Consider the following 27,317-nt stretch of genomic DNA (forward strand, 5'->3'; position numbering starts at 1 on the left):
AGAGAGAGGTGAAAAAGGTTTCCAGATGTTAAGACTCTTTCTTTATAAAATATTCTTCTTTCTATTACTTACAGAAATATTATTCTGCTGTTTCAGAAGAAAAGTAGAATGAAAGTGGGGTAGTAGATAACTATATACAACAGCAACTACAATGTCTAGTCCTTTTTTCTTTTGAATGATTAGTTTTACATGCTTCATTCATAAGAGCAAACCCAAAGAGCTTAATGGAAAACGTATGAATGTATATAAAAATAATTAAAAATTATCATAATATAATCCACAGAGATGTCAATTAAATAAAAATATTAAAAGCTACAGAAGGTGGGGTTTGCATTTAATTTAAAAAGGAGCATTTCTGAAATGAACTAATGGCTTCTCAGTACAATGCATGCGGAATAAGTCTATTCAAAAGAAGGCATCACTCAAGGTCTGTACAGTGACCAAAGCTTTTGGAATCAATTTGAGATGTTGCTTCAATACCAAAAGACCTCTTTGGGAAAAAAATGTTGCATTTTTATTACAAAAATTACAGAACTTAAACTGTTGGAAGGAGGCTAAAGAAAGAGTCAAATCAACCTAAAGATTGATTAGACAAGAAAAAAACCTTCTAAAATTTAGAAAAGGTTGAAGAAATAAGCAATCTGCAAAAGCAGATTATGAAGGATGTTTTTGGAAAATCTTTCTCTAGTGTACGTATTCATAACTTCATTAACTTCAGCTGCATTTTGATAGTATCTGCTCACAGTTTTGTGAAGGCCAAGTCCAGTGGGTTTCAAATTGTTTTTAGGAATAACATCATGTTTTCAGACAGCTTATAGTAAGATTGCTTATTGAAAGTATCTTTCAAGGTGAGGCAGCTGAGCCTGGAAAGCTAAAATTGGTTGAAAACTATAAATATATGCCATACATTATTTCAGGAGACTGTAAACCGTTTTCTGTCACTTTAACTGCACAGTACAACTAGTCCTATCTGAATTCTGGCATGGCCTAAAAATGCTGTGAAATACCTTTTGTTTTTATCTGAACATCACACTACTTACTGGGTTCTTTAATCATCTAATTAAAGTGCGTTCCTAACATTTTTGATTTTCTAATTCACTTTGAACAAATGCAGTAATTGCTGAGGAAAACACACTTGATCTCTGTGTGCAGTATGTGAGAAAAACTTGCACCAGTGCTCAAAGGAGTAAAGCAATTAACTTCAAGAGAGTGTCACTGTGTTGATTCAATAAAGAAAAAATATTTGTAAAATTTTAACTATTATATTAAAACGGAAATATTTAGCAATATTTGGATAATTTTTTGGACATGCTTAATGTTATAAAAAGAAGAAACCAGTGATATGGTTGTGTAATTTATATATTGCATTTCCAGTTTTAGTAATACCAAATTGTTAAGGCTGTGTTTTCAAGAAAAATAATTCCAATTTTACAGATTCTGAAATAAAATAACAAAGTTCTATAACCAAGTAATTATAAAGGTTTCTATTACAGATGTTGATGTTTCATAGCTAAGCAGCTTTTTCCAAATGCAGTGGGGCAATTTCACTTTGGAGCAGGGTCAGTCAGATACCCCTACAATTTATTCATCCTCATTTTATTAAACAACATACTACTGGCAACACAGACGTCCAGTCAAGTGAGCTTCTCTTTAAAAAAGAATACATGATTTTGGATTGTCAGGACCTTGATCATTCCAAAGAATCTGTCAAATACATAAAAACACAGGTTTTACTTCTTCTCATCTGGTCTGTTCTTTCCTCCTGTCTAGCCAATGTATTAATTTTCTGCTCACCTAATCATAGCCCCACCTATGAATCATGTAGGACTGACATGGTCCTGTCAGCCTACTGACACGTGTACTGTACCTCATATACCACAGTGGCTCTGTCACCTAACATTACTAAGAACATCCATCTCATCTTCTTATTTTGTACGATGAGATGTGCTCTGTGAATGTATTATTCAGCTCTAACCACTCTAAGGTAAATTATCAGTGTAGTGCATTGTACACGACTCCCATTATATCCCACAGATACAGTATAAGCTGCTCCCTAGCAACTGCAGCAAAAATATACCCCTTTAGGCATTTTTTTCCAGCAACAGAAACCAACTTTCTATTTTATGAACTTCATATGTAAAACAATCTTGGCTACTGCCAGCTCAAATTGTTCTGACTAATGGTCCCTAAGATGTGTTTTTAGCCCTTTGCCTAGTTTGGGTTCTGATACTGAAGCTTATTTTGCAAACCTCCCACCTCAATGATTTTAGCACCAAGGAAAAAAAAATTTCCAAACCAAGAAATATCTTCCCAATAAAAACTAACCATTTATACAAGAATTATAATCATGAGATAGAAATCCATTTTAGATGGAAAATGTAACTCCCAGTAAGAGTGATCACACTGGATTTATTTTGTGGAACACCACAAAGAGTCTTTTGGTTGGATTTCATTCACATACTGAATGAGATTGCAAATATTTTCAAAGGACTATAAAGCTTTTAAGTAGTCTATTGCTTCTTGTGTTACCCCAAATCTATTTAAGAAGGCCAGAAATTACTCCTTGTTAGAAAAACTAGTCTCATGATCATGTATTCACCTTGTGAATAAGATGTGGATGCTGTGAGATTGTTATTCATATAACACACCATAAAATATTTTAAAGAGAATAAGAGGATGATAACAGCTAAATAATATTTCACAAATGAACAGAACCTTCTATCAAATGACATCAAAATTTAGGAATTCCTTCCTCCACCAGGGAAAAGGATGTTACAGCATGTTAACTGCCCCATGCAAAGTCAAGCCTTCATGTTATCAGGCTGGTCAGGTTAGCATGGTTAGCATGTTTAGGCATGTTTAGGCAATGGCTACGTTGGTATTGTTGCACTGCTGTGTAGGGTGAGCCAAAACCATTACTGAGAAAATGATGAGGGAATTGCTGAAAAGGGAAAGACTGGAGCAGACACAATCCATCTTTGATACCTCCTGGTACCAGTTTGTTTGAATCTGGACCTTTCATTCGGCTTCCCACATAAAATGTCAAGCTAGTTTTAGGCATCTTTGTACTTACATGGGTCTAGCTCTAAGGTTGCTTAGATTAGGTTCCATGATTAGATTATCTTTGTTAGACTGTTGTACTTAACATGGTGGCAGGCACTGCAGACAAGGATAGCCAGAGTATAATACAGTGCTGCTCTTTTAGCATGCAAAGCATATTTTCTAGTGATTGAATTCTTCAACACTTCAAAACCCAAGGACCTGTGATGGTGAGACAGGTTGTGTGCAAGAGTTTGTACTCACACTCTTTTCTCTGGCCTTCCAGCATGGTGAAACTCTAACGCTCTTGCTGACAACTCAGCAGTGATAACTACACCTCCAAGGTTCAGCATCTGCAAGGATTAGATTTTGGCATCTATCTTGAGTCATGTCTAAAGTTTAGCTTTTTAAACAGTGTAATAATAACACTGTAAGATACATACATATACACAATAACACAACCTATATATTATAGTTTGAGGCAACTTACTGAGCTTTAAACAAAAGTTCTGTTGCTGCCAAAAAGAATTATAATGAGTCCACGCTACAGTGGTACATACAGAATCTATTAAATTCTACATATTCCAGAAGTAACTTTTAAAGAATCATTGTACGTTTGTATAAAACTGCACTAATTTTCAACTTTTAAATAAAAAAACCACTTGTAGAATGAAAAAAGAAATCTCTGGCTACAAGATGGTATATCATGTAAAGAGCTACATACCATCAACTCTCAAAAGGTGGTGGTTTTTATGAAACAGATTACAGGGCTCACAATGGCAAAAAATGAGTGAATACACTACTGGTTTTTTTTTTTTGGTGCAGCTGAGATGACACTAGTGAACTAACTTAATCTGGACATAAAAAGAACAAATCAACAAAATCAAAACCAAACAAACAAGCCTCCCACAAACCCTATCACAATAATGAAGTGTAAGGTGAATTTCTGACTTTTTTCGAAAGGCTAAAGAATATTTCAAAGCTAACTTCTGTCTTTTTTATTAGACTACAGCTCCTTTCTCTTGAATTCTTTTTTTCTGAACAACAAATATTTTAGAGAACATTAGAGAAACTTTTATTCCAAATAACATTCATTAATGCATTTTCTCTCTTCCGCCTTAATTTAATACTGGTATACAAGAAAGCAACAGACACTGAAGAAATTCTAATTAAGATTTTTCAGGCAGTCCTGCTTACCAGAATTGTTGTTTTCTACTCAACATAAAAATTGCAAGATCTGTAAAAATCACATGATTGACTCTGGGTTCAGCGAAGAGGTACACAACTCAATTTAGATATAACACTATTCTTACACAGTTGTATTTTCTCAGCTGAATCAACTCACATACCAAGAGCTTCATGCCACTGTGATTATATTGCTTCTTTTACAGGAATCAGTTGGGTGTGTTTGTTCTGCACACAGAGAGAGTACAGTTTCAGTGCTGCTGTGTTCATTTACAGTAGTTTACTGCATATTTTGTCCACATTAAAAATAAAAGCACTGCTACTGTCACACTTGTTGGCAATTTAAAATTAACTCTGAAAAACCTTAAACCGAAGGCAGTAATTATGCAAAAAAATAAGCATGTATATAAATTTTCTTATTGGGCACCGATACTAAATTCTAAAAGACAAATAAGAAAACACTGGCATAGATGAGATTAGTTCAAGCTTTGTGGCCAAAGAGATAAGCTCAACTTCTACAGATGTCAACACTTGTCATCACTACCAAATTCAACCGAAAAAATCCTACCTCACTTTCAAAAACACGTCTTCTGCAACATTATTTTCTAAAAGGCACAGAGCCCTCATGCTTCCAAAACTGCTAATCTTGCCTACCTAATCAGTTCACCTATATCCTTTCTATCATGCTGTGAAACATATGTGCTTCAGTTGAAAATGGTCTAAAAATAAGTATATCCATGCATTTTTATCAATTCAAAAGAAAACTCCTATAAAGGCTTAAAAATTTAGGATCTACATCTTCCACTGGCATGCAGCCTTGTGGACGGTCAAAAAGACAGCAGTTCCAGGACAGAAGAGCAAACAGCTAGCCACAGAAAACAGCAATTCAAATAGCAAACAGCAAAAACAGGACAGCCTTTCCCTTTAGGAAATTCTATCTACCTCTGCAGCTGTTCCAGAGCTCCAGAGGATCTGTCCTTTCACTAGAACAGGAAAAGACACCAAACACCACCTCTGTTGACTGATACCTCTGATAAAAAGCAAAGCATGTGCTGTGTGTACCTACACTTCAAGCCTCTTCCTTAATACCCTTAGTGAAACTGAACCTAAAAAAAGTGTAAATGAAATTCACATACAAGTTTATGCCAATTTTGATATGACCCCAGAACAGGGTCCTGAACACCATCTCACTTGGTAAAGGACACATACATTTTCTAAGAAGTCATATGTCACTGCCACCTGGAGTCAAACACTATGCAGAAATTGGCATATTTAATAAAATGCCACTGAAATAAATCCTAGTTAGAACACTGCTAAATGACATGCCCAATTCCTGAACCAAAGTAATCATCTTCAATGTCAATGGGTAACTACCTGGCACCAAAAAAATGGCATTACTATTAGAGCTATGAATTCATCACTTCTGTATTGGGTAAACATTGGAGTTCAAACTGCATTTCCATGAGAGAATTGAATATGGTATAGCTGGCACAGTGTTATGAATTCAATGTTGATGCAGTTTTATTAGTAGTAGTACAGTCTTCAGTTCAGTGAGATCCTCATTTCATGAGCAAACATCCTATTGACTTTTCTGGGAGATTTATATCATTTAGGTCTGTAAGGTTAGGTTTTCCATGTATATCTTAATAACCTAATTAAAAGAAAAACTGTCATACCACTACACAACATATAATACAGCACTAAGAGGGGGCTGGTTGTTTCCCTTTTAAGCTAACAGGTACAAAAATGTCTAGGCAACACCTTTTCGTACAGTTCTGTATTTCCTCATAACAAGAAATAACTGGGTTATACAAACTCCCCAAATGATGACTTACGCACTTGAAAGGAACAAAGACCATATGTATGTGGCATGCCTTCCTATGTATGAAAATCCAGTTGGATCAGAAGAGAAAAAAATAAAAATAGTTTTGCAAATTTTACAGTCAGAGAAAAATAATAATATACAAGCTTTCTAAGAATGCTGAAACAATCCTTGCAAAACAAGAGAGTAACATTTTATTTCAAAACTCCATTAAAACCTTAAAATGCATGTCAACTTTAATATTAACTATGTTGCCAACTTAAATTTCTAGCCCAAATTCAGACAGTTTTCACTGTTTTATCTCTCTCATTATTTCCAGAACAAATATAGTACAAACACTGAGCAAGCTGTTCCTGACAGTAAGCTAATACTAAAAAAAAGGAAATTCAGTACAGGTACTAAACCCACAGGCAGCAGTTTTTGGGGAAAAGGAAGGTATAAACCTTCTAAACACTGTGTTCAAGAGAAAGCTGTTAAATACACTGAAGCTACCTAAATCCTGAAAACTGGATTCACTGAAACTCAGGGAAGTCCTGGTTTTTCATTCTCATGAAAGGGGGGAAAGGACTTGAGATTGATAGAATTGAACTGAGGTCTTAGAGATCACTTTTACTCAGTCCAGTGGGCTTTGGATAAGGACTTTAATGTGAAACTCACTTGGCAATCAACTATTTTCAATTTTGACAAATATTTTATTTGTATCTACATACTTGTATATTAGCCTGCCTTTTATGCATTTGTTAACATTTAATATGGCCATTTCACTCTTATGGTTCTGTTTATTGCAACTGTTCTTTGCATAAAAATTATTTAAGCAGAATAATTATACTGTTTGAAGAATAACTCCAGAGAGCTATAGCTGATATTCTTCTCTAAAGGTGTACAAGGTTATTACAATATTTCATTACCACAAAACAATACATCTTCAGATAGAGGCAGTATTAGCTTGTAATATTTCTTGCTACCATGGTACCAACCTTCCCTTGTAAAGCAATTTAATCACTTCCATATTGGTTATACATGAAATATTAGTGCTGTGCTTCATAGGTAACACCTCCTGAATTTTCCTTACAATACAACTGTATTACTTACAGAGTCAAAAAACCTATTTGTCATTACAGCGTGTCATTACATCTCATTGAAAAAAAAGAACTGGTTTTCCAATTTTTAGTTCTCAATTCAACCAGTCTGGGGTTCATTAATTTTTAAACCAACATGCCATCTCCATCATTCTTTTAGTTATCATTCACATTACCACATATTAGAACTGTTCAAATACTACAAATCTTTGGCTTTTGAGACAGAGAATAATCACATAAATTTTAATATATGATAAGATAACCTGGTACTTATATATCTAATATTAACTATAATCTTATCTAGCTACTATATACTAAAAGTAGTTAAGATTACAACTATTTGTATCGTTTTACACTTGAAAGATGTGGTCATCACCTTCAAAAGCTCAACATGATTTTATTTTTCAACAATGAAAATACATAAAAGTCAAACAAATTATTTTATTTTTCTCCATGAAAATAGTCCATCAGATAACAAAGAAGAGGTACCTTTATTAATACCATGCTCTTCTTGGCAAATCAGGCAAAAATGTCATCCAGTGAGTTATGAAATCCTGGCACATAAGAACAACATGTACAAAATGGAAGCAATTACAGAATTCTGAGGTAGTGCACAAAGACAATATAATGGATCAACAATTTAGGCATGCGTAAATAAATACATACAGCATATTTAGATGGCTTTTGAACTGAGAAATGGTGATACTAAACTTCCGATCAGCATTTTTATCATCACTGTGGAAATGTTAGGCCAGGCTCTCGGGTTCACGAAGATTCCACTCTGCAAGAGAAGTAGGCTGTCACAAAGCCAGTTATCAGCTACTTGAGTCTGCAGTGTCCTCAGTACCAACACAGATTTGGTGCGACTTGGCACCAGCTGTAGTAGTATTAGCTGGAGTAGCCTTGAGATTCACCCACCCAAGCAAGTGCAAGTGCCACCACGTACCCATGTATGTCCCTGTGTCTGAGAGTACTTTCAGACCCAGCAGATCTCATTTAGCTCTCCTGGCTGCTCTCTAGTGCTTGGGACCAATTAGTTCTGGCCATGCCGTGGCCGTAAGGTGACTCTGAAACAGATCCACCACATCCAGCCAGGACTGCTCTTGACCATCTCTGGCCCAAGCAAATCTGCTCTAGTGTTCACAGCAACAGGGAATCCAGGAGCCAAAACTGACAGCATGACTCTGCTGCACTGTGTAGAATCTTCTTAACTTGTTCTATAGATAACTCAGTCTCAAAGACTGTAAAGAAACAAGTACTATTGAATGCATTTGTACTATAACTAATACCAGAACTGATTTCTGCTATCACCGTACTTTTTATTCAGAGGAGGTTTCAACATACAAGATAGTAGATGCTTCTATCTGCACACACATGCTTTGTCTTAAAGAGAATTACAAAACACTTTTTAAAATGTAAAATCAGATAATATTTTTAATACAGCTGCTTGAAGCCATGCTGTTAAAGCCATGACTAAAAGTTACTTTCAAACAACTGCATATTGTGTATGTGGAACCTTGCTTCTAGGTCATCTTGGCCCAATAAAATAAAAATTGATAGAGTTTGAAAGATGGGAAAAACATTTTTTTAAAAGTTTAAGTAGGTCTATAAAAGTTGGAAAACTTGATATCTTGCTAGAAAGAACCGCACTAACAACAACTCTGGATAGTAGAGGTTTTACGTTAGTTTCAAAATATCAGGTAACGTAATCAAAATCAAAACCACCTGAGCCCAAAAGGTCTTAAACAAAAATTACAACATGTCTGAGTCGACAATTGTACAAAGTGCATTGGAATTGCTCAGATGTAACTGACCTGTTTGCTCATGCCAGAAGTCTCACTACAGAGCAATCATCTCAAACATCATCCAGTAGAGAAATGAAAGCATGCAGTAACTTGGCTGAGTGACCACAAAGAAAACAGGGACATACTTTACAAAAGACAAGGTCAATCAGCACTTGTGTGTTGCTTACTTTTACTGGGTTATAAAGAAATTTTCCTTTCCCAGAGTTTTCAAATTATGAAGATGATTTCCAGGTGACCTCAGCTGTGACACATTAACCAATACAGGGCTTCCCCAGACTATGTAGTTAATACATAGAACAAGTGTGATCTGGCCTAGGCTCAAACTTCTATGCCCTAGTACCTGCCTCTAAGTGGACATGTAATCCCATGACAGCCAGCCCAAATGATCTGCACTAATTTAGCCACAACAATCAGATGCCTCAGTCAAAAGCCAGTGATGAAATGCAGCAGCAGGCACAGGCTCAGAGGAGTTTTCTACCTCCAGGTGGACTGTCTTTGTTCTGACAAGTTCTTGCAGGGCAAACAAAACCTAGAAGAAGCCTACTGTGACAGTCTCCTTGTTATATGATCCACCACTTCTGCTGCATCATCCCTGCTCATTCACACATTTTACTATGACTTGATGCGTAGCCTGATATGTAGTACAAGTACAACATCTTCAGAGGAAAACCTATTACTTTTGACTCAGTTATTTTCGGTGAATTTTTATTGAGCTGTTTTGCAATGAATTTTGTTTCAGAAAACTGAAATGACGAAACATCTGAAAGTGGACAGCTGATGCTATAGCATGACTTTCTTCTCCAAAAACCTGTAAGTGTGCATTTTGTTTTTACTACCAAATGCTCTTGCTACCTACTTTTGTCATGACTGTTCATGAGATTACAGCACTGCCTAATTGTGTCAGATCTAAAGAGCAGTTTTACAATGTGAGTCGCAGTCCCAAAATCAGTTTGTAGAAGACTTTAGATGATATCCATACCAAATCTTAAAGAGAAATAATTCTCTACAAATGAAAAACAACTCACAGTAAGCATCTTATTTTGGAACTTCTCAAGAGAGTTATCTGCTTATGTTTGGAATGAGCACCAATAACAAAAGTATTTCACATCCCTACTATAAATAATTAAAAAGTACAGAACTTCTACAAGGTAGCTCTTAATTTAACTAGTGTTTTTTTGATGCCTCTATTTTTTTGATGACACTTCTTTTGTTCATGCCCAAATCTATTAAGAATTTGTATTTTCTCCTGAAAAATATTCAGAATAAGATACCCATAGTATGGTCAATATCTCCTCCCCACTTGTAACTAGGACATAATATGTTGAATTCTATTCTCATTGACTTCTCATTTCACAAGCTAGACATAATATATGGATAAAGAAACTTTGTCTCAGTATATTTGCCATGTGAAATGTTTAATATGATCCAACTTGCAACATTAGTAGCAGACCAGATGCTCAAATTCTATTCCAGATTTTTCTAATCTATTTCAAAGCCTGGTTAATCAATGGGAACATTTGACTTTGTGCAGTAATCTGAAATCTGCACATGAAAATTTCCAGGAAGTAGACCAGTCTCTTCAGGGTTTGCAAAACATTTTTTCACCTGAGCTGCAACACAGCAAAACATTTGTGTAATAGGTATTACAGAACAGAAGTAGTAACGTACTTTTTAACAGACTGATCAGGTAGAGGTGAATCTCAAGCATGAAAACTTGAGACATTGGACTCAACATGACCTAGTTACCACTAACTTGGTGAAAAACTTTCATTTGAAGCTTTATTCATTGGATGAAAACCTCATACAATCTTTCAGCCAACTTTTAGCAGTGCTCTGTTACTTCCTAGCTTATTTAAAGTAAATACAGTAACAAACTACACATAGCAGAATTTGGTTTATGATTAAATTGAGATAAGATGCATTTTCTGTAGCCTTTTATGAAACATCTAGCATACACAAAAGCTTGGCAAAAAGAAGAAATAGTGGCTTTAGTACAAAGTCTGAAATCCAACCAAAATGTATTATTTTTTTACATTGAAAAATCTTGCAAATTCTGAAAGCTTTATGTAAACATTAATATATTAGATTTTTACAGTATAATGCTATGAATGTACTAATGCCACTCTTACCAGGCCTAACAGACCTGATAAATTCCTGAGATTTAAAGTATCTTCTAATGAAGCATAAAAAGAACAAATTAACTTCTCTAGAATATTTTGTGGATGCTCACAACAGTGTGGCTTCATTTACATGTACCATCCTACCTACATGAAAGTATTTTTTCTAAGAGACAGCATATTAAAATTTGGCTGGTGAGTCTGAAGTATCTTATAAAAATTTCAGATGAATGATTGCATACATCTTAACACAAGAAGATACTGTCATAATTAAACAATGGAAAACAAGTTCCACTTTGTAGGATGATAGTCTGTTTAAGGCAGATAAGCAGCACAAGTGGCACTGCTTTATCAGTATGCTGCTCAATGTATTCAGCACAGATCCAGCAATTTCCACTACCATGGCCTATAAGTACTGGGGGAAAAAAAAAAGACACTAACAGTGTTCCTGTCCATCCATTACATCCTTGCAGGCTACCATGAATTCGCTATTCCACATTCAACTAATCTTGAGCTGCATCAGCCTACAGAAAGCTGACCATGACTTTGCAGCTACTGTACACAAGGACATGTTTGTCATGAATAGCACTAGGCCAGTTTCAAGCATACCATGCAAACAGAATACACCAAAACCTTTTCCTGTGGCAAACTGCCTTGTCTTGGTTGCTACAGATTCCAGCAAACACCATCCATTAAATACATCAGGAATCTGACTTTAAACCACTCATGACAAAATTTTAATAGTAGAAGTATATTTGTTATGTACTTGAATACATGCTAGTTTGAAAAAGCTGTTTTGGTGAACTGTATTGTAGTGCAAAACAAAATTAAAGAAGAATCCTATGGCTGCAACTAACTACAGTTGGTGACACAGTCTTTTAGATAACCAGATTTACACAGCAGATGACCTCATCAATGGACAGTAGAACAGCTGAGGCCTTTCTTCAAAGGATATAAAATGTAATTCTTTAAGCTAAATATTTAAATTAACAAAGCATTAGGCTGACTACTAAAATAGTCCTGTACTTCTGCCAAGTACTTGAACAACAGTAAATCAAGAAACAGAACAGCATTCAGGCTGAGGTTTGACAAGCCCATAAGGCAATTTGTAACTGCTGCTGTTCAACCATCTTGATCTCCTCTCGCATTTACCTTCATAGTTCTACGTCCTCCCTTTCACAGCCTTCGTAAGGTCCTCTGTTAAACGAATTCAAGCAGAAGGTGCGTTTCTGGTTTGTTTTGGTGTTTTAAAACCAGTGGCCAAGGAGGCAGAGTAGTGTTCTGCCAGACTAATGTGCTGAAGTATTCTGCAAAGCATTAGGAAGGATGGAGTTATCGTGACTGGAACAAGGGAAAAGGGGATCATCACAGACATGCTGCTGCAGTCACAATGCTGTGAAACCACATTTATTACTCAGTAACACTAAGTAGTAACACAGCACACTAATAATACATTTCTAATGTTTCTTTAAACCTCACTCTCAGTGCTGTTTGCAATGCAGCAGCTCTTCCAAGTGACATGCCCTGAGTATCAAATGAGTAGCCTGGTTTTGAACAAGGAATGTGAAGTGGTCCTTTCTACATGCCGGGCTTCCAGCCTAACCTCTAATACAACTGGGAGGGAGGAGAGGAAAAACTTTGGTTATTATTGAAATGTAGTGCACAAATGGAAGGTGATTAATTAGATGGTAATGGAGTTAAGACTGTTGTGTAGTGAATCCATAGAGAGGCTAGGAAAGCATTGAAGTTATTTGAGTAAATGTCGTTTTGCAATCCAATATTTTTAAAAGCTTCTTTCGTTTTAATTAAAAGTAATTTTAATGGCAATCAGTGTGGATCAAATACCATATACCACCATTCTCAATTTCCCACTCAATGCAGCTGGAATAAGTACTATGAATTGTATTTTTCAGAGTTTTCTTTCTGCTTTATCTGGTCTGGATTTCTGGACACAGCATTAATCTGTTAGTCTTATGAGCTCATGTTTACTGAGGTTCAAAGAAACACAAGGAAAACCCAAAGCCTGTGTTACATATAAATAATTTTTAAGATTTACAAACACCCTTGACTGATATGCCACAACACTTTTATTCCTCTAAGACATCAGACATACATGCAAAAAGAACTCATAAGGAATGACACTGTTGGCAAAATCAAGACAAAGACAAGAAGCCTTTGAGCACAGAACTAATGCCATGATGATGGCAAAGAGCTCCAGAAGCACCACGCAGGACTCAGAGTGGACAAAAAGATGACAAATAAACTTCAGTGTAGATATACATAAGCTAATACATCTAATGAAAAATAATCTCAGTCACATACATACCATGCTGACAAATGATTGGAGAAAAAAATCTAGCAGTCATTATTGACAGATCCCTAGAATTAACAGTTTTATGTACAACAGCAACAAAAAAACTTAGCAAAACATCGGGCATTGTGAGGAAAGGCATTGAGAAGAAGACAGAGCATATTTATACAACCTTGGCCCACCCACATCTCAAGTAGCCTATGAAGTTCTGGTTTCTGCATCTCAAGGACAGACTCTAGTCAGAAAAGGGCAAACAAAATATCAAAAGGATGGAGTGCCTGCCTTAGAAAGAGACTCAGGGAGAGTTAGGAAAGAAGGCTGAAGTAAGATATGATCTGTCAAACTGTGATAATGGTGAACAAACTAATGTAAAACTTCTGCTTGGTAAATCCTCCAGTAATAGAACAGGGACCTTTTAAAAAAGCTAGTACAACATTAGTCTATAAAAGATTAAAAGTGCTTCTTTACAAACCTAGTAGTAAGCTTCTGGAACTTGCCACCACAGGAGGATGTGAAGGTAGTGAGCATCAGAAAGTTTGAAAAAGACAAGTTCTTGGTTTGCAGGTCCACAAATGGTCTCTAAAAACACTGAGCAGATATATACATACCATCCCTAATATGAAAACTAAGTAGGCAGGAAGAGTACAAGGGAATAGGTACATTAGATTGCTAGGTTTGTGTACAGCCTCTAATAGCATCCCTTCATGTCACTGTTGGAGATCGAACACTGAGTATGAAGGCCCGCTGGTCTGACCCAGTAGAGCTTTTCTGATGTTCTGATGTTCTTCAGTTTTCTCTAGTGAAAAAACCACAAAGGCTACACCCCTGCTTCTTGTCTGCTGTGAAAGATAGAGGTCAGATTTGAATAACAGCAGACCTCTAGTATAAATTCTAACATACAATACCCTATGTTAAGAGATAAATTAGTACTATATCTTTAAACAAAAATAAGGGTTAGACCCAGGAGGAAATATTTGTGTTAGTTCAGCCAGTGTGACCCCCACAAAGCCACAGATGTTGTTCCACAGCAGGATCAGCTATTTGAGTGAAAATGTAGCCACCTGCTGAGGGACAAAAGAAATAAACATCAGCCCCTCAAACAGTTGAGCTGCAGAACCGCTCAAAGGGAAGAAAGGTTAGGCATGAAGAAAGACTATTCACATTTTTACTAAAGCAAGTCTCAAAAGATAGCAAGAGTTAAAGTCTACTGGTACTCAGGTGGCAGTCTTTAAAAAATTGAGTGCAAAATCCAGTATCTGTAGGGTGTTTTCTGTCCTTTCTACAGAAAGTGTTTATACATGAAATAGGCATATTATAATTGAAATATTTTGAGGCTACTGGTAATACAGAACACCTGCAAAGGGAGAAGGTAAGCTGGCAACACTCCATAGAAATGAATAAATATAGCTCAACAGAATTCTCACATGGTTTCAGTTATATAGCATTTTCTTCATTCACTGCACTCTTAACTATTAGCTCCCTTTCCAGTATTTGGTAACTTCTAGTTATTCAGACATAAAGAATGTATACATATAAATATGTGTAGTGATACATTTTGTGATACATTACATTATATACTTATATATGCATTAAATTACACTTTTAATTTTTAATGGAATAATAGAGTACAGTTTTGATGAGTAACTATTGCAGATATCTAGATTACTCCCATTAGCTTGGGAGGTTAAATTGAGAGCTACAAAAATCAGAATGCATGAGGGTTAAAAAGAGAGTGTCCACTCCCCACTACACATGCAATACCACGCAATTTTACATTTTAGGTAGTGATACAAGAAGTGTGCTCCTAAACGAGATTTGTAATTCATTATCACACTTTGATTCATCTCTGTATTAATACTACCCATGAGCAGGCCCAAGAGTCTTGTACATCCTTTCTTTCTCCTGGATGTACCTGAGAAAGCTGATCTCAGCCACCAACATATCTGCAGTCTGCACAGCTTTGCCAAAATTATAACTGCCTGCTTATCAGTCAAAGAACAACTTGCCCATCTTCACCTCTCTCCCTCTGTTAAGAGCTGTGCTCTCAGCATCACGAGCTGAATTCCTGTTTAAGACTATCTTTTCTACGTTCCTTGGAAAGCATTCACAGGAGACATAGGAGCTCAAGAAGAGCACTCTTGGTCATTCACCCATGGCCACGGCAGTGTTAGACAGCAGCAAACACTATCACCAATTTGAAACATCTGAGGCCTGTGAACAAGCAACAAAGGGAACACTTGGATGCTGGGGCATTTTATACGTTGGTTTATCTGGAATTCTGCAGAGCTTCCATACATCAGCATTTAGAGTTGCTCTGTTTGCTAACAGCTTCAAGTCAGTGTTTTAACTGCAGTTCAAAAACAGCATTAGCTTTTCCAAAAAGAGCAGTGTATCATTCTCATGATCTAATACAACTAGGAGATATATCATTCATTCATTCATTCATTCATCTTTACTATTAGCTTCTGCAGCTCTTCAGTGGTTCAACTGAATGTACACACATACTTATTTCCTAAAAGCATGCTACTTGTTTTCCCTAGCTGTATCAAAAGAAATAATTTTCCTAGTACTCATGGCAAATTACATCAATAATATTTTAGTATCCATCTTTATCGAAGCAACTAAATAGGTAGCAGGTTGGAGAATATGCTGGATTGACTGCTTCAGTTCCAGACTTCTTGTTATCTTACATATAGTGATACTACCTTATAAAAATTACTACTACAAAAGCAGCTTAGGAAAATCCAAGATATCTTTGAGTGTCCTTTTAGTTGGGAGGCATACAGGTGGACTTACTTTCTTTTATATAGAAGAAAACCATGAAAAGCAAACTAACAATTTATGAAACTTCTACGTTTTTCTCTAACTTTTAACTAGGTTTGAGCATTATATAATGATAATACTTATGAATGTTAGTAAATGGATAGCTGCTTAATATTTTTAACAAGTAAATAGTTAATACACTTATATTCACTTTAGTGGTGGGACAGCTGATGCTCCAAAAAAGTTCTTTACTTATTAACAGACAGAGAAGTAAGATAAACACTGAATCAAGCACCCTTCTGAAGTTATACAGTTAACATATTTTGATCTTTTAGAAAAGGTTTCCTCAGAACTGTGCAGGGAAAAAAAGTAGTTAAGATAAAGATTAGCTATGTAACAAATACAGTGGCATATATTCTCCGTATGTACGTCCTCTTTGGAACAATCCCAGTGAAATGAGTGTCACAAATAAAAACTACTCATGCTGAAGGTTCTACTGTTTACCTATTCATAAACTAGATTTTTAGATTAAAATTTGGTGTCACTCACAAGGGAAAAAAAAAAAACACAAAAATTTTGGGTTTTTTTTCCTAAAAAAGCCCATAACGAAAACACAGGTGAGGTTACAAGGCAGACTAGCACATATGAGTGCATAGCAGACATTGTATCGTGACTATGTGCAACATATTTGTATCAGGACTGCTCACTAAATTCATCTGAAATACTCAGATAACATTGAATCAAGTTAGTTAAAAGAGGTTCCTGAAAAACTGGTTTGACAATATTGCATTTGATGAATCTATCTAGATCTATCCAGAATCGGTGATGTACGAGCAATTCCTATTCTGCCAAAAATGTTACTTAGTGGGTAAGTAGGCAAGGAGGGAACAATATTAACCTGTATCAGTTACAAATTCCACATCTCAAATCTTTTACACTTATTTGTGCCTTCCCCACAGCTGTAAAAATGGGCTGCAGCTCCCCAAAGCAGAGCATGTACGTGTAACAATGGTGTTTGCACTGGCTGTTCACCCTTGCATCTATCACATGATTTTAAAAAATTCTGAAAACAAGTTATGCATCACGTGATTGACTGCATCCTTATAACAACTAGTGTATAAGAATACTCAATCAAGAAAAGACAGCAAGATCATTACACTCCTAGAAAGTAGAAAAGGAAGCTTAAAGCTACAAAAGAACAAAAAAATCCGAATCAAATGAAGAGCTCTCTACATATTCTGCAGACAGTGTTTCTTAATATTTAAAATGCCCAACCTGACACATCCAAAATAACCAAGAGATAACAGTAACTATTTTCCCTTCAACTGTTAGTTGTGGATGCTATCCTGCCTCCTACAGAATCCATGTCAAAACTCCTCTTTATTTCCATGATTGGAGGATCATGTCCTTCATCGCAAAGTCTAGCAACATCCTGTCAAATTCCTTGAAGTGTTATATAATCAAGATGCTGAATGTTTACATTGCCATCTATACAGACCATCTAAAGTCTGGTTTTTATCTAAATTAACAAGATTTGACAATACTTGAAAGCCCTCCTATGTCATCTTCTATCACTAAAAGTACAGCGGGTTGAAGAACAATGGAAAAGAGCGCACAGGGAGGGATAAACGGGATTTCATCGTGGAATTCCTCCGTCTCAATAGCCAATGGTCATGTATCAACCGTCACCGTTACACTTACTCTAAAATAACTTTTATTTGAGGTAACTGTGTTAACAACTTTAAGATACAGTCTGCGGCCACACCACCACCATCGCCACCACCGCCGCCTTCGACTGTGTGGATCGCCCAGCTGGGCGTCCGGGACCACCTTGGAGTACAATCCTGCTTCGTAAGGAAGTTCAGCCCGCCGTCCCCATACGAGCCCGCCCGCGCTGACCGCCCCCAGCACTCCGCCGGGCCAGGGCACGTCCGCGATGCCGCTCCCGAGCAGGGTAGAGCCGGGCCCGGGCACCGCCGCCGCCCCCCGGGACCCGCGGCACTCGCCTTTCCAGCTGCCACCTCCGGCAGCCCCGCACCGGCAGCGCCGGGGCCACCGATCGGCGGTCCCGTTCGGCGGCCCCGTTCCGCCCTCCCGAGCCGGCGGAGCGAAGGGGGCAGCTCCGCAGCCCCTCCGCCAGCCCCGACCAGGGGGCTGGTGTCGCCTCTCGCCGCGGCACCAGCGGGCACCGCCGGCAGCCGGGCGGCGGCGGCGGACCAAGTTCCCACCATGCCGCCGGTGCCGCCCGGGGACCGCGCCGGCACCACCGCGCCGAAGGGCATGGCAAGGGGTGGCGGGGGACGGCGCCCGCCCGCGCCCCCTGCCCGCCGCGGCCCAGCGCCGCCGCCCGCCCCCGGCATCCCGCCCGCCGCTCCGCCCGTGCCGGCACCGCTGCCCGGCGCTGCCGCCGGCCCCTTCAGCACGAGGCGCAAGGGACGCGCGCGGGAGACGGGCATCCGCCTTCCCCCGGTCGGACCTTACCGGCCGCGCTCGCCACCCTCGCCCCGCTGGGCGTTCGCCTCTCCCACTGCCGCCGCCGCTCCCGCAGCCGGAGCGCATCCCTGCTCCGCCCGCAGCCGCCACCGCCGCCGGCACCGCGCGCGCCGCACGGGAGCGCCGCGCGGGCACCGCCGGGGCGCGCCCTCGCTGACTGACGGCCGTGGCAGCCAATGGCCGCACGCGCAGCGCCGGGGAGGCGGGACGGAGTGGCGGAAAGGGGCCAATGGGAACCGGCCCGTGCGGCAACGCCGTTTCCGGGCGGGGGGAGCAGCGCCGGGCTGAGCGGTGGCCGCGCGGGTGCGGCGGTGCCGGGCGGGTCGTGTGTCGAGCGGGAGCCGGACCGGGCTGAGCCGGGGCAGCGCCGCGGAGTCCCCTTTGACGCGCTCCAGCCCCGGCGGAGGCTGCCGGCGGTGCTGCCGCGCGCGGCGGGGCCGGTCTCGCCCATCCTCAGCCGCTCTGCAAGACGGGAGCGGGGCTGGGGACCGGCCGCGCAGGTGGGCAGCGGGTGCCGCCCAACCCCCGAGTGCACAGGAACAGAGAACTTCACACGGAGGCGCTTTGTTAAAGGGGGGGGGGGAAAGGAGGGGGGTCAGGATGTATCTTTTTCCGGGGAAATCCCACAGATCTGAAGACCGTGACCGCCGGCAGCATCGCCGCGGCTGCCCGGCTGCCGCTGACCTTGGCGTGGCCGCGGCGGGCACAGGACCGCGTCTTCGGCCGCTGCCGCGCTGCGGAGCGGGTGTGCCGAGCCGTGTGTGCCGAGCTGTGCGGTGCCGAACCGTGCCGAGCTGTGCCTAACCGAGCTGTGCGGGACACTCCGTGGCACGGTTGTCAGTGCGCCGAGGGGTTTGCACCCAGTTTGCAAGACCGCAGAACTTGTCCTGGTGGCAGTGCCGCACCTGCCTGCACCTGTGTTCAGCTTGGTTCAGCGATTTTGCCAGTGGACCGGTGTCTGTTTAGTTTTTATTTATGGGATGCATCCATAGTTTTGCATTGCTGTTATTCTACATAGAATGAGGTGTTTTGCATGCTAACCAGTGATGTAGAGATATACAGGTAAGGTACCAGAGGCCCTGGAGAAGTGAAAACCTAGGATGAACCATAGAGACTGGAGACCCTATGGCAATGAACAGCTCAGCCATGGTGCTAACGAAATGTGGGCCTGGAGCTGGACAAAAGTGGGTTTGGGGCTAACAAAGAAATAGTATCTGACATATCTAAAAGGCAACATGTGTATTAAATTCAGGTGTAGAATTAGAGCTGCAGACCAGTGAAAAAAGAGAAAGGGAGAAAAGTGAGTTAGCAAAGATAAAAATGATCTTAAGTAGAACCTAGAGGATGAAGAAGAAATCATAAACCTGGACATCATACTTCTCCTGGCCAAGGACTCCAAATGCTCACAAGTCACTGTTGTCACACTAACTTGGAATGCAACTGATCAGGAGATCCAAAGGAGCAGTGGAAGGGTGAATGTAACAGCAGGAGAGGAGTACAACAACTTTAACTGCATTATTACCACTTTTTTTTCTATAACTAGTAATTATTAGACTCCTAAGATTTCAGTTATACTAACAATAAATGTCTCTTCCCTCTTTTCCTGCCTCTTTCTCTAAAAAGCCAGATGAAATGCTAGAAAAGATTTCAGAAATATGTTTTATTGCTGGATTCTTTTCAGTGTATATTGTCTTCATACACTGTTTCGGACTTTGTTTGTCAAGTAGATCCCCTTGCCTAGATTCATGCTATATTTAATCTGGTCATAAGCAAATGTTTATTAAGTCCTTAATGAAGGAATTTATTGCTGATACTAATATTATATTGTATTTATAGACAAAATTCCTTGTTTAGTCATACCAGATGCAGGTACCCTCATCTTTGCTGAGTTCAGAACTGCTAGTACTGTTGAACAACCTGAAAGTCATGTCCTTTCCTTTCATAGCAGCTTTTTAATGCAAATTTTATTCTGGTGAGACTGCTGCACTACAGCGATAGATTTTTTCCCTCACACTCTTCAGATGTTTACTTTTTTTCTTCTGTGGTAATGAGGCATTTGAGTTTACTGTGTCCAGTGTGAAGATTCAATACATATGCTTTTGTTTGGAATGAAATAACGAGAAATGTTTTAAATGCTTATGGATTTAGGCACTGTGCAATAGCTCAGTCAAAATGTCTTTTTTCCTAGCAAATGACTTTTATTACTAGAGGAACTACCTCAAGCCTTGAAAAAGTATGGTGTTAAAAATACATATCAAAAAGTATCAGATTTTTTTACTCTTTGTTAAAGCAGGAAGGTTTTTTTTAACCTTTGATGTCAGCCATATTGTTATCTTGAAAAAACCCCAAGCCCAACAAATATACTTTATTTACTCTTAAGAGTTTTACAAATGTTGCAGAACTGACTAAAACATTAAACAGCTACAACTTTATAACTCCTGCAAAGAAGGAGGAAATACGAAAAATAATACTAAAAAGGAAGCTCTTTGTAGTGAGTAGAACATAAATGTCATTGGTTTTAATATTTTAAACTTATCTAAAATGTAAAGAGAAATTCACATATACTCTCTGAATTTTATGCTCATGTTAAAAGAGTAGCCTTTGAGGTTCAACACAAGCTTTTCGCAAGTATATACACAGCTCAGTGTGTAAGTTAACTAAATCATTAAAAAGAAAGACAAACCACCACGTAACAGCTAAATATCCTAAACATATGAGGAAAAAAAATAGCACACCTGAAATATGAGTCTGTTCATGAAAGTGCCTTACAGTACACATAATATATTCTGAAGCTTAGCAGAGTTCTTAATACCCTGATAAACTGGGGGACTTTCTTGTTAGCACACTTTCTTGTGTGCTAACTGGGACTTTTCCCAGTTAGCACACAAGACCATAACTTAGCTTTCAATCCCATAAGTTAGAAGAGTTCAACAATTCTTTCTGAAAAATGATACAGCACTCTTGAAAAGTATTAAAGGACATACAGGAGCTGAACTGCTCTTATTCACAGCAGAAACAGTATAAGAAATGTAATCCCCATACAGCTCTGTCAGCAGGATTTCTTTCTGTCCTGGATCAACAGGGGTGGCAGAAGTCAGGAATCATACCTGTTAAATCATTGTTTTAGCTGTTAAAACAGCCAACAAGATGTGATCTGTGGGCTAAATATTGGTATTGGGGACCCTGGCAGACAGTAGGAACTACGCTGAAATTCATCTCCAAAAAAAAAAAAAAGGAAACAGAATTCTGTATATCCTTTAGCGTTTAACCTCAGATTTTAGGAGAGCAATACTGTAGTACTGAGGTATATTGTACTGGGAGATCTTTTACATCAAACTGTAAAATAACCTTTTTTAGATAAACGTTATTTCACTCATATGTTCTGTTCAGGTTTGAGTATTTAACTGATGCAAGGATGCAGTGCTGCCTTTACAGATCTAGGGGAGGAATATTTGATTATTTATTTTTAAATGTGTTACAGTTTGCTATTCAGCCTCATTTGGTAAACCATTTCTTAATATCATGCAGATGTATGCTGTGAGATGCAAATCACAGTTATGTGATAGGTGCTATATAGACAAGTAAGGAAACAAAGTTCTTGTCCCCTCATGATCTCTTCTGGAAGTGCATTGGGATCTGATTTCACACTGCATGACAAAGTGTTTCCTTTCGTTATTTTATCTCCCATGTATTATGTCAGCTGGAAGGAGATGATCTCCCCATAAACAAAGCAAGGCAACTTCCTTTGTGTGCAGAGTCCTTCAAGATGCTTGTTTATCTACAGTGATCAGCTGCAAGCACAGCTTCCATTTATATAGTGTCCTTCATAACAATGTCACCATGAACATAATGAAGTATTTAAAAACTCCATAAATATATATTTCTTTGTGACTGCCTTCAACAGTGATGTAGGATAGGCCTTTTGAATGGAAGAATGGAGGGTGGTGGAGCGTTTTTTCAGATCCAAGCAATTCTGCTTTGCATGGGTGACCAGGACATATGAAGAACTTTTTTTTTTCTCCATTGTTCCATTCAATTTAGATATTTTTATCTTTGTTTTAAATGTATTAGAGCTTTTATTGTTCTCCACCCCATATTTAATTTTTTGTTGGATCAACGGTTTTGACAAGCATTTGCACTAATACCTAAGAAATTAATTATAAAAAATTAATCCAGCTCTCAGCTGGGTTAACCAAGAGAGAAGAGCCTTCACATAACAGTCAGTGGCTGAATCCAGCTGGCAAAAATCAATGTGGTTCTGTTTAATCATGATTAATGTTTTCACTTATTTTTTCATTTTGCATGCAATTTTCTTTTTAAGGCTCTTGGAGGATGATTTGGCAATTGCTACTCAAACCAGAGAGCTTGATTCTGTGTCATGTGATTTGCTTACCCGCAAGGGGATGTGACCAGTAGTGGAATGTGACTTATCCTTAATTTCCATTTTCTCAAAGGACACAGTTACCAGAATTCAGGATTGGTGTCCCTTGGTACTGCTCTACAAAGGTTGGAATTGTCATCACTGGTAGTATTTTGTGATTGACACACAGGACTGTTTCTGTTACCCTTATTTTCATTGAAGATCATTTTAAGAGAAATTATTCACATTTTTCTGTAGTGGCATCCACATAGATAAGAATGCTGCCCAGCAAGGGGCTGGGGACATCAAAATTTTTTGCAGAGATAGAAGAACTACATCAGGAACATTTGGCTGTGTGCTGTTGCTTATCACCTGGAAGAAAAATTTGTCCAAAGTCTCAGTCCCAAACAGCTTGTAATGCAAGTAGAGGAGCAATAAAAGGAAAAATGGAATATATGGATAGAAAGAATGAGGGGAAAAACAGTGAAGCCATCACATTATAAAGCAGTTTAGTGGTACTGAGCTTGCTAGTTCTATATATACACAGCTGGTGTTACGGTAATTTCCTGATTGCTTGTGGTTCTACTTATGTATTCATGAGTATTTATCTATTTAAATACATACAGACATATGACATTCATATATTACATTAAAAGAACATTAAGTTTGGAAATGAAAATGCCTGAATTCAAAAGCTATCTGGTGTAGTCTTTAATTTTGTGATTTGTGTTTTTCTTAGGGCTCTTACCTTATTCAGAGAATGGAAGGAATGAAACCTGCTACTTGCAGGATTGTTTAGTATTTTGATTTATTGAATTATTAAAAATATGGCCTCAGGATTTATTGATTACAATCTCCAGTGTATCTTCTAGTTGCTGCAGCAATTCAGAAAGAAGTCCTAATAAGAATATTCTCCTGGCTATATATCACCAGGACATGATGTGTACCATCAAAAAATAATGTGACATGTTGCAACGGAAAACTATATTGCAAATGCAGTCGAAATAGAACAATATCAAAATTGAGACACTAGATTGATTTAAGTTGGTTCAGATGAAAGGTATTTTTTAGTGTGGGCAAAATTCTATGCTCTTACCAGGTATTCTTCCTGGAAATGGAGAAAGCCTTTTTGGGAAAGCTTTAAAAATAAATCAGTCTGTCTGTCCTTTCCTGTGTGCAGAAAACTTCTCCTCAAATAGATAACATTAGACAAAATTATGAGCAATTGAAACCAGCATTTTTTAAATGGCAAGTATGCAAAACTATTACTAGAATGGAACTACCTTTTCCCACAATTAAAATGCATACATGCCTGTGTAGGATAGAATAAAACATAGATTTTTAACACCACAGCTTAACAGGATAATATTACTTGAGTAAGAGTGTGTAATTTACAGAAATCACCCCAGACAGGTGTTGGAGTTTTTTTCTGCTCCACCAAATAATTTAATGTGTGTTAAGACAGAATCATTCTAGAAAGTTCTTGTAAAGTCTAGTATTTATTTTTATCATTCCCAGATTTGAATCAAGGGAGGAATTAATCCTAATATTTTAAAACTTGAAAGTCCAGCAGTCCTGGGCATCATGATATTTTGATGACGGTCTCTAACAGTTTTCGGAACTTTCAAGTCGATCCAGATTTTGAATTTCCAGAACTCAACCCCTTTAATTGTATTTGACACATATATAAGTATGTCTTCACCAAATCTATTAAAGGAACATTAAAGTTGCAAATTGAACCACTCAGTTGTTAGTAAATGGTAAAATTATGGTTGTCTATTTGACCTTATTTTATGACCTGGTGAATTATGATTACTTTTTAGTAATTATGGTCGCATAATAATGAGTCAATAATATAGTAGGTATTAGTAAATACAGTAACACATTTACATACATTTGGACAAAGTCAGTAAAGGTACAGGAGGTGCATTAGTCATCTTTTCTGTGTAGCCAGGTCTCCATATCAAAAAAAGCAATACTATGTCATTTCTGTCTCTTGTAGGTGACAATGGAATTTGTAGATGGTTAAAGAAAATGCTTTGTTTGCTGGAGTACTACAGTAATCTTGAAATGTCGTCACAGAACATAAATGTCTGGACACCTAATCCGAACCTCTCCTAATTGTTTGGAAGATATTTGGAAGAAGTTTATAAAGCTGAGTTTTCTTACACAGGCATTCACAAATAAGGTAAATTATCCCTGTTATTTTGTTACCTCAGTTTCCTATCATGACATCTATAGTGCATAAATACTTTCATTAAAAGTAAAAAAAATAAGATACAGAATCACAGTATTGTTAGGGTTGGAAGGGACCTCTGGAAATCATCTAGTCCAACCCCCTGCCAAGACAGGGTCACCTAGAGCAGGCGACACAGGAACACGTCCAGGTGGGTTTTCAGTATCTTCAGAGAGGGTGACTCCATGACCTCCCTGGGCAGGCTGTTCCAGTGCTCTGCCACCCTCAATGTAAAGAAGTTCTTCCTCATGTTGAAGTGAACTTCTTGTGTTTTAGTTTATGGCCATTGCTTCTCGTCCTGTCACTGGGCACCTCTGAAAAGAGCCTGACACCCTCCTCTTGCCACCCACCTTTGAGATACTGCTGCATTCTGCAGTATGTTAGCTTATAACATTAGTATTTTTAAATATAGTTTGCCATACATTATTAGACATACAAATGTTCATATCATGATACCTCCAAAAACATGTAAAGGTATTCTTAATTGTTGTCTTAATACCTCACTTTGAAGAAAACAATTTAGACTTTATATTCTGGCCCAAGAAGCTGAGTCCATGCTGTTTCTGTTTTATGGCATGCTGTTGGCGTGGATAGCTGCCAGAGCCCGTTAAAGCAACTTTTCATTACCTTCTTTCCAGGCACACAAAACTCACTGCTCACCGTGGCAAAATACTTTTCTCAGTCAAAGCCACCAAGACTCAGTCTGTAGCTTTCAGTACAGGAGTACTGTCCTACCAAGTTAGAACAGCAGCTTATAGGACACAATAAAGAAAAAGAGATTCTAAACAGTATATGACACTATGTATGTGCTATTTCCTCTCTAATATTGCTTTGTGAAAAACTGTACATAACCTCTTAAGATTGGAACTGCAAAAATTATTTTTTGTGTTCATCTATATAAGCAGATTTCATAGCTATCTATTTCTTCCTTTTTATCTAATATCCTGTAGAGGTCTGAACTGTGATCACAGAAAGAAACTGGAAGCATATTTTAAGGGGTAAGAGACTATTTCATATAGATTAGTTATTTTTCTTGTTACAATATGTGCACTAGTGTTACAATTAAGATGACATAATCTAATTTACCAAGCAGTACATTGAAGTACTTTGTTTACTGCTCTATTCCCTCATGGTACAGCTATACCTCCATTCCCCTGTAAAGTTTTGAACTGTTTCATCTTTTGTACTGAAAAATTTTTTTTTTTTGAGAGATGACTTTCTTGATCAAGAAATTTTGTATTTTGTCGAATTTTTTCTATAATGAGGATGACTGGACAAACTGCCTTCTTTTCACTTTGGAATATGCAGTTTCTGTGGGGAAGGAATGGCTCTTTCATAGATATCTGTTGTGATAGAATATTATTCCTTTTCAGCATCATACATTTTATCACATTAATCATTTTATCAGCCTAAAAGTAATTTAAATGGCTACTGATAGAGATGGTTACAGTGCTAAGAGACAGAAGGTTAAAATGGGTTTGAACCCTTCAAGGTTTTTCTATTTTTTTTTTGTTTTTTTTAAAGTTTAAACAGATTATGAAATTTTGAAAATCACCTGCTGCAAATGTATAGTAGATTTTTCACGTCTGTTTTAAATATAATTGTAGTGTGCTTAGTTAATGAAATCCAAATTCAAAGTAAATGTGAAGACTTTATTGTCCCTTACTCTCTCACATCCTACTCTAAGAGAGGGGAGGTGAGGAAGCTGTAGGAGTTATGGTCCATGGCAAGGTAAGGCTGAATTTTTCACCTCTTTTCCTGTAACAGTACAGTACACAACTGCCTTATTTTTTTATATAAGGACTATATTGAAAAATTCAGATCTTTCCTGGTTAACTTGTCATTTACTGTTTTAGAAAGCCCAAAAGTAAGGTCGGTCCGATTATGTTTCCAAGCACATTTTAACACAGATCTACTCTCTAAAACATTTAAAAATGCTTTTCATGTCAAAATCATTAAATGTAACCCACATACAAGGTGAAATGCTGTTAGTGAAAGTCAATAAAACTCACCTGAAGTGTTAAACTTAGGTACCTCTTAAGGGATGAAAGCATTAAAAGAGACGAAGGTTTTAATCTGTCTCTTTTTGTCTTTGTGTTTTCCTGGT

The 27,317-nt window shown here is 38.3% G+C and overlaps 1 protein-coding gene and 1 long non-coding RNA gene across 5 annotated transcripts in view; one reads left to right on the forward strand and one right to left on the reverse strand.

The window, feature by feature from the left end:
* Nucleotides 1-18,717, reverse strand: part of B3GALT1 (beta-1,3-galactosyltransferase 1) — a 190,006-nt gene extending 171,289 nt beyond the window's left edge. Inside the window, exons 1-4 of one of the 3 annotated variants that reach the window (XM_032693108.1) lie at nt 18,603-18,698; nt 7,792-7,906; nt 4,389-4,452; nt 3,304-3,392 (exon numbers count right to left, since the gene is read on the reverse strand). Coding sequence is in view for 1 of the 3 variants with exons in the window: in XM_032693110.1 (XP_032549001.1) it covers nt 3,304-3,392; nt 18,603-18,680 (167 nt within the window). In the remaining 2 variants the exon portion in view is untranslated. Of the gene's footprint in view, nt 1-3,303; nt 3,393-4,388; nt 4,453-7,791; nt 7,907-18,602 lie in introns of all 3 variants that reach the window. The other 2 variants (XM_032693110.1, XM_032693107.1) reach the window with 2 other exon arrangements.
* Nucleotides 18,718-19,095: 378 nt separating this feature from the next.
* LOC116789358 lies at nt 19,096-26,543 on the forward strand. 2 transcript variants are annotated; one of them, XR_004358001.1, is made up of 4 exons: nt 19,096-19,114; nt 24,977-25,162; nt 26,161-26,208; nt 26,422-26,543. It is a non-coding gene; the product is annotated as an uncharacterized LOC116789358 (long non-coding RNA). The 2 variants fall into 2 exon arrangements; XR_004358000.1 differs by lacking the exon at nt 26,422-26,543 and having other exon boundaries at nt 26,161-26,407.
* The last annotated feature ends 774 nt before the right edge of the window (nt 26,544-27,317 follow it).

This window comes from Chiroxiphia lanceolata, chromosome 7 (genome assembly GCF_009829145.1).
Source record: "Chiroxiphia lanceolata isolate bChiLan1 chromosome 7, bChiLan1.pri, whole genome shotgun sequence".
In the NCBI taxonomy this organism is placed as follows: domain Eukaryota; kingdom Metazoa; phylum Chordata; class Aves; order Passeriformes; family Pipridae; genus Chiroxiphia; species Chiroxiphia lanceolata.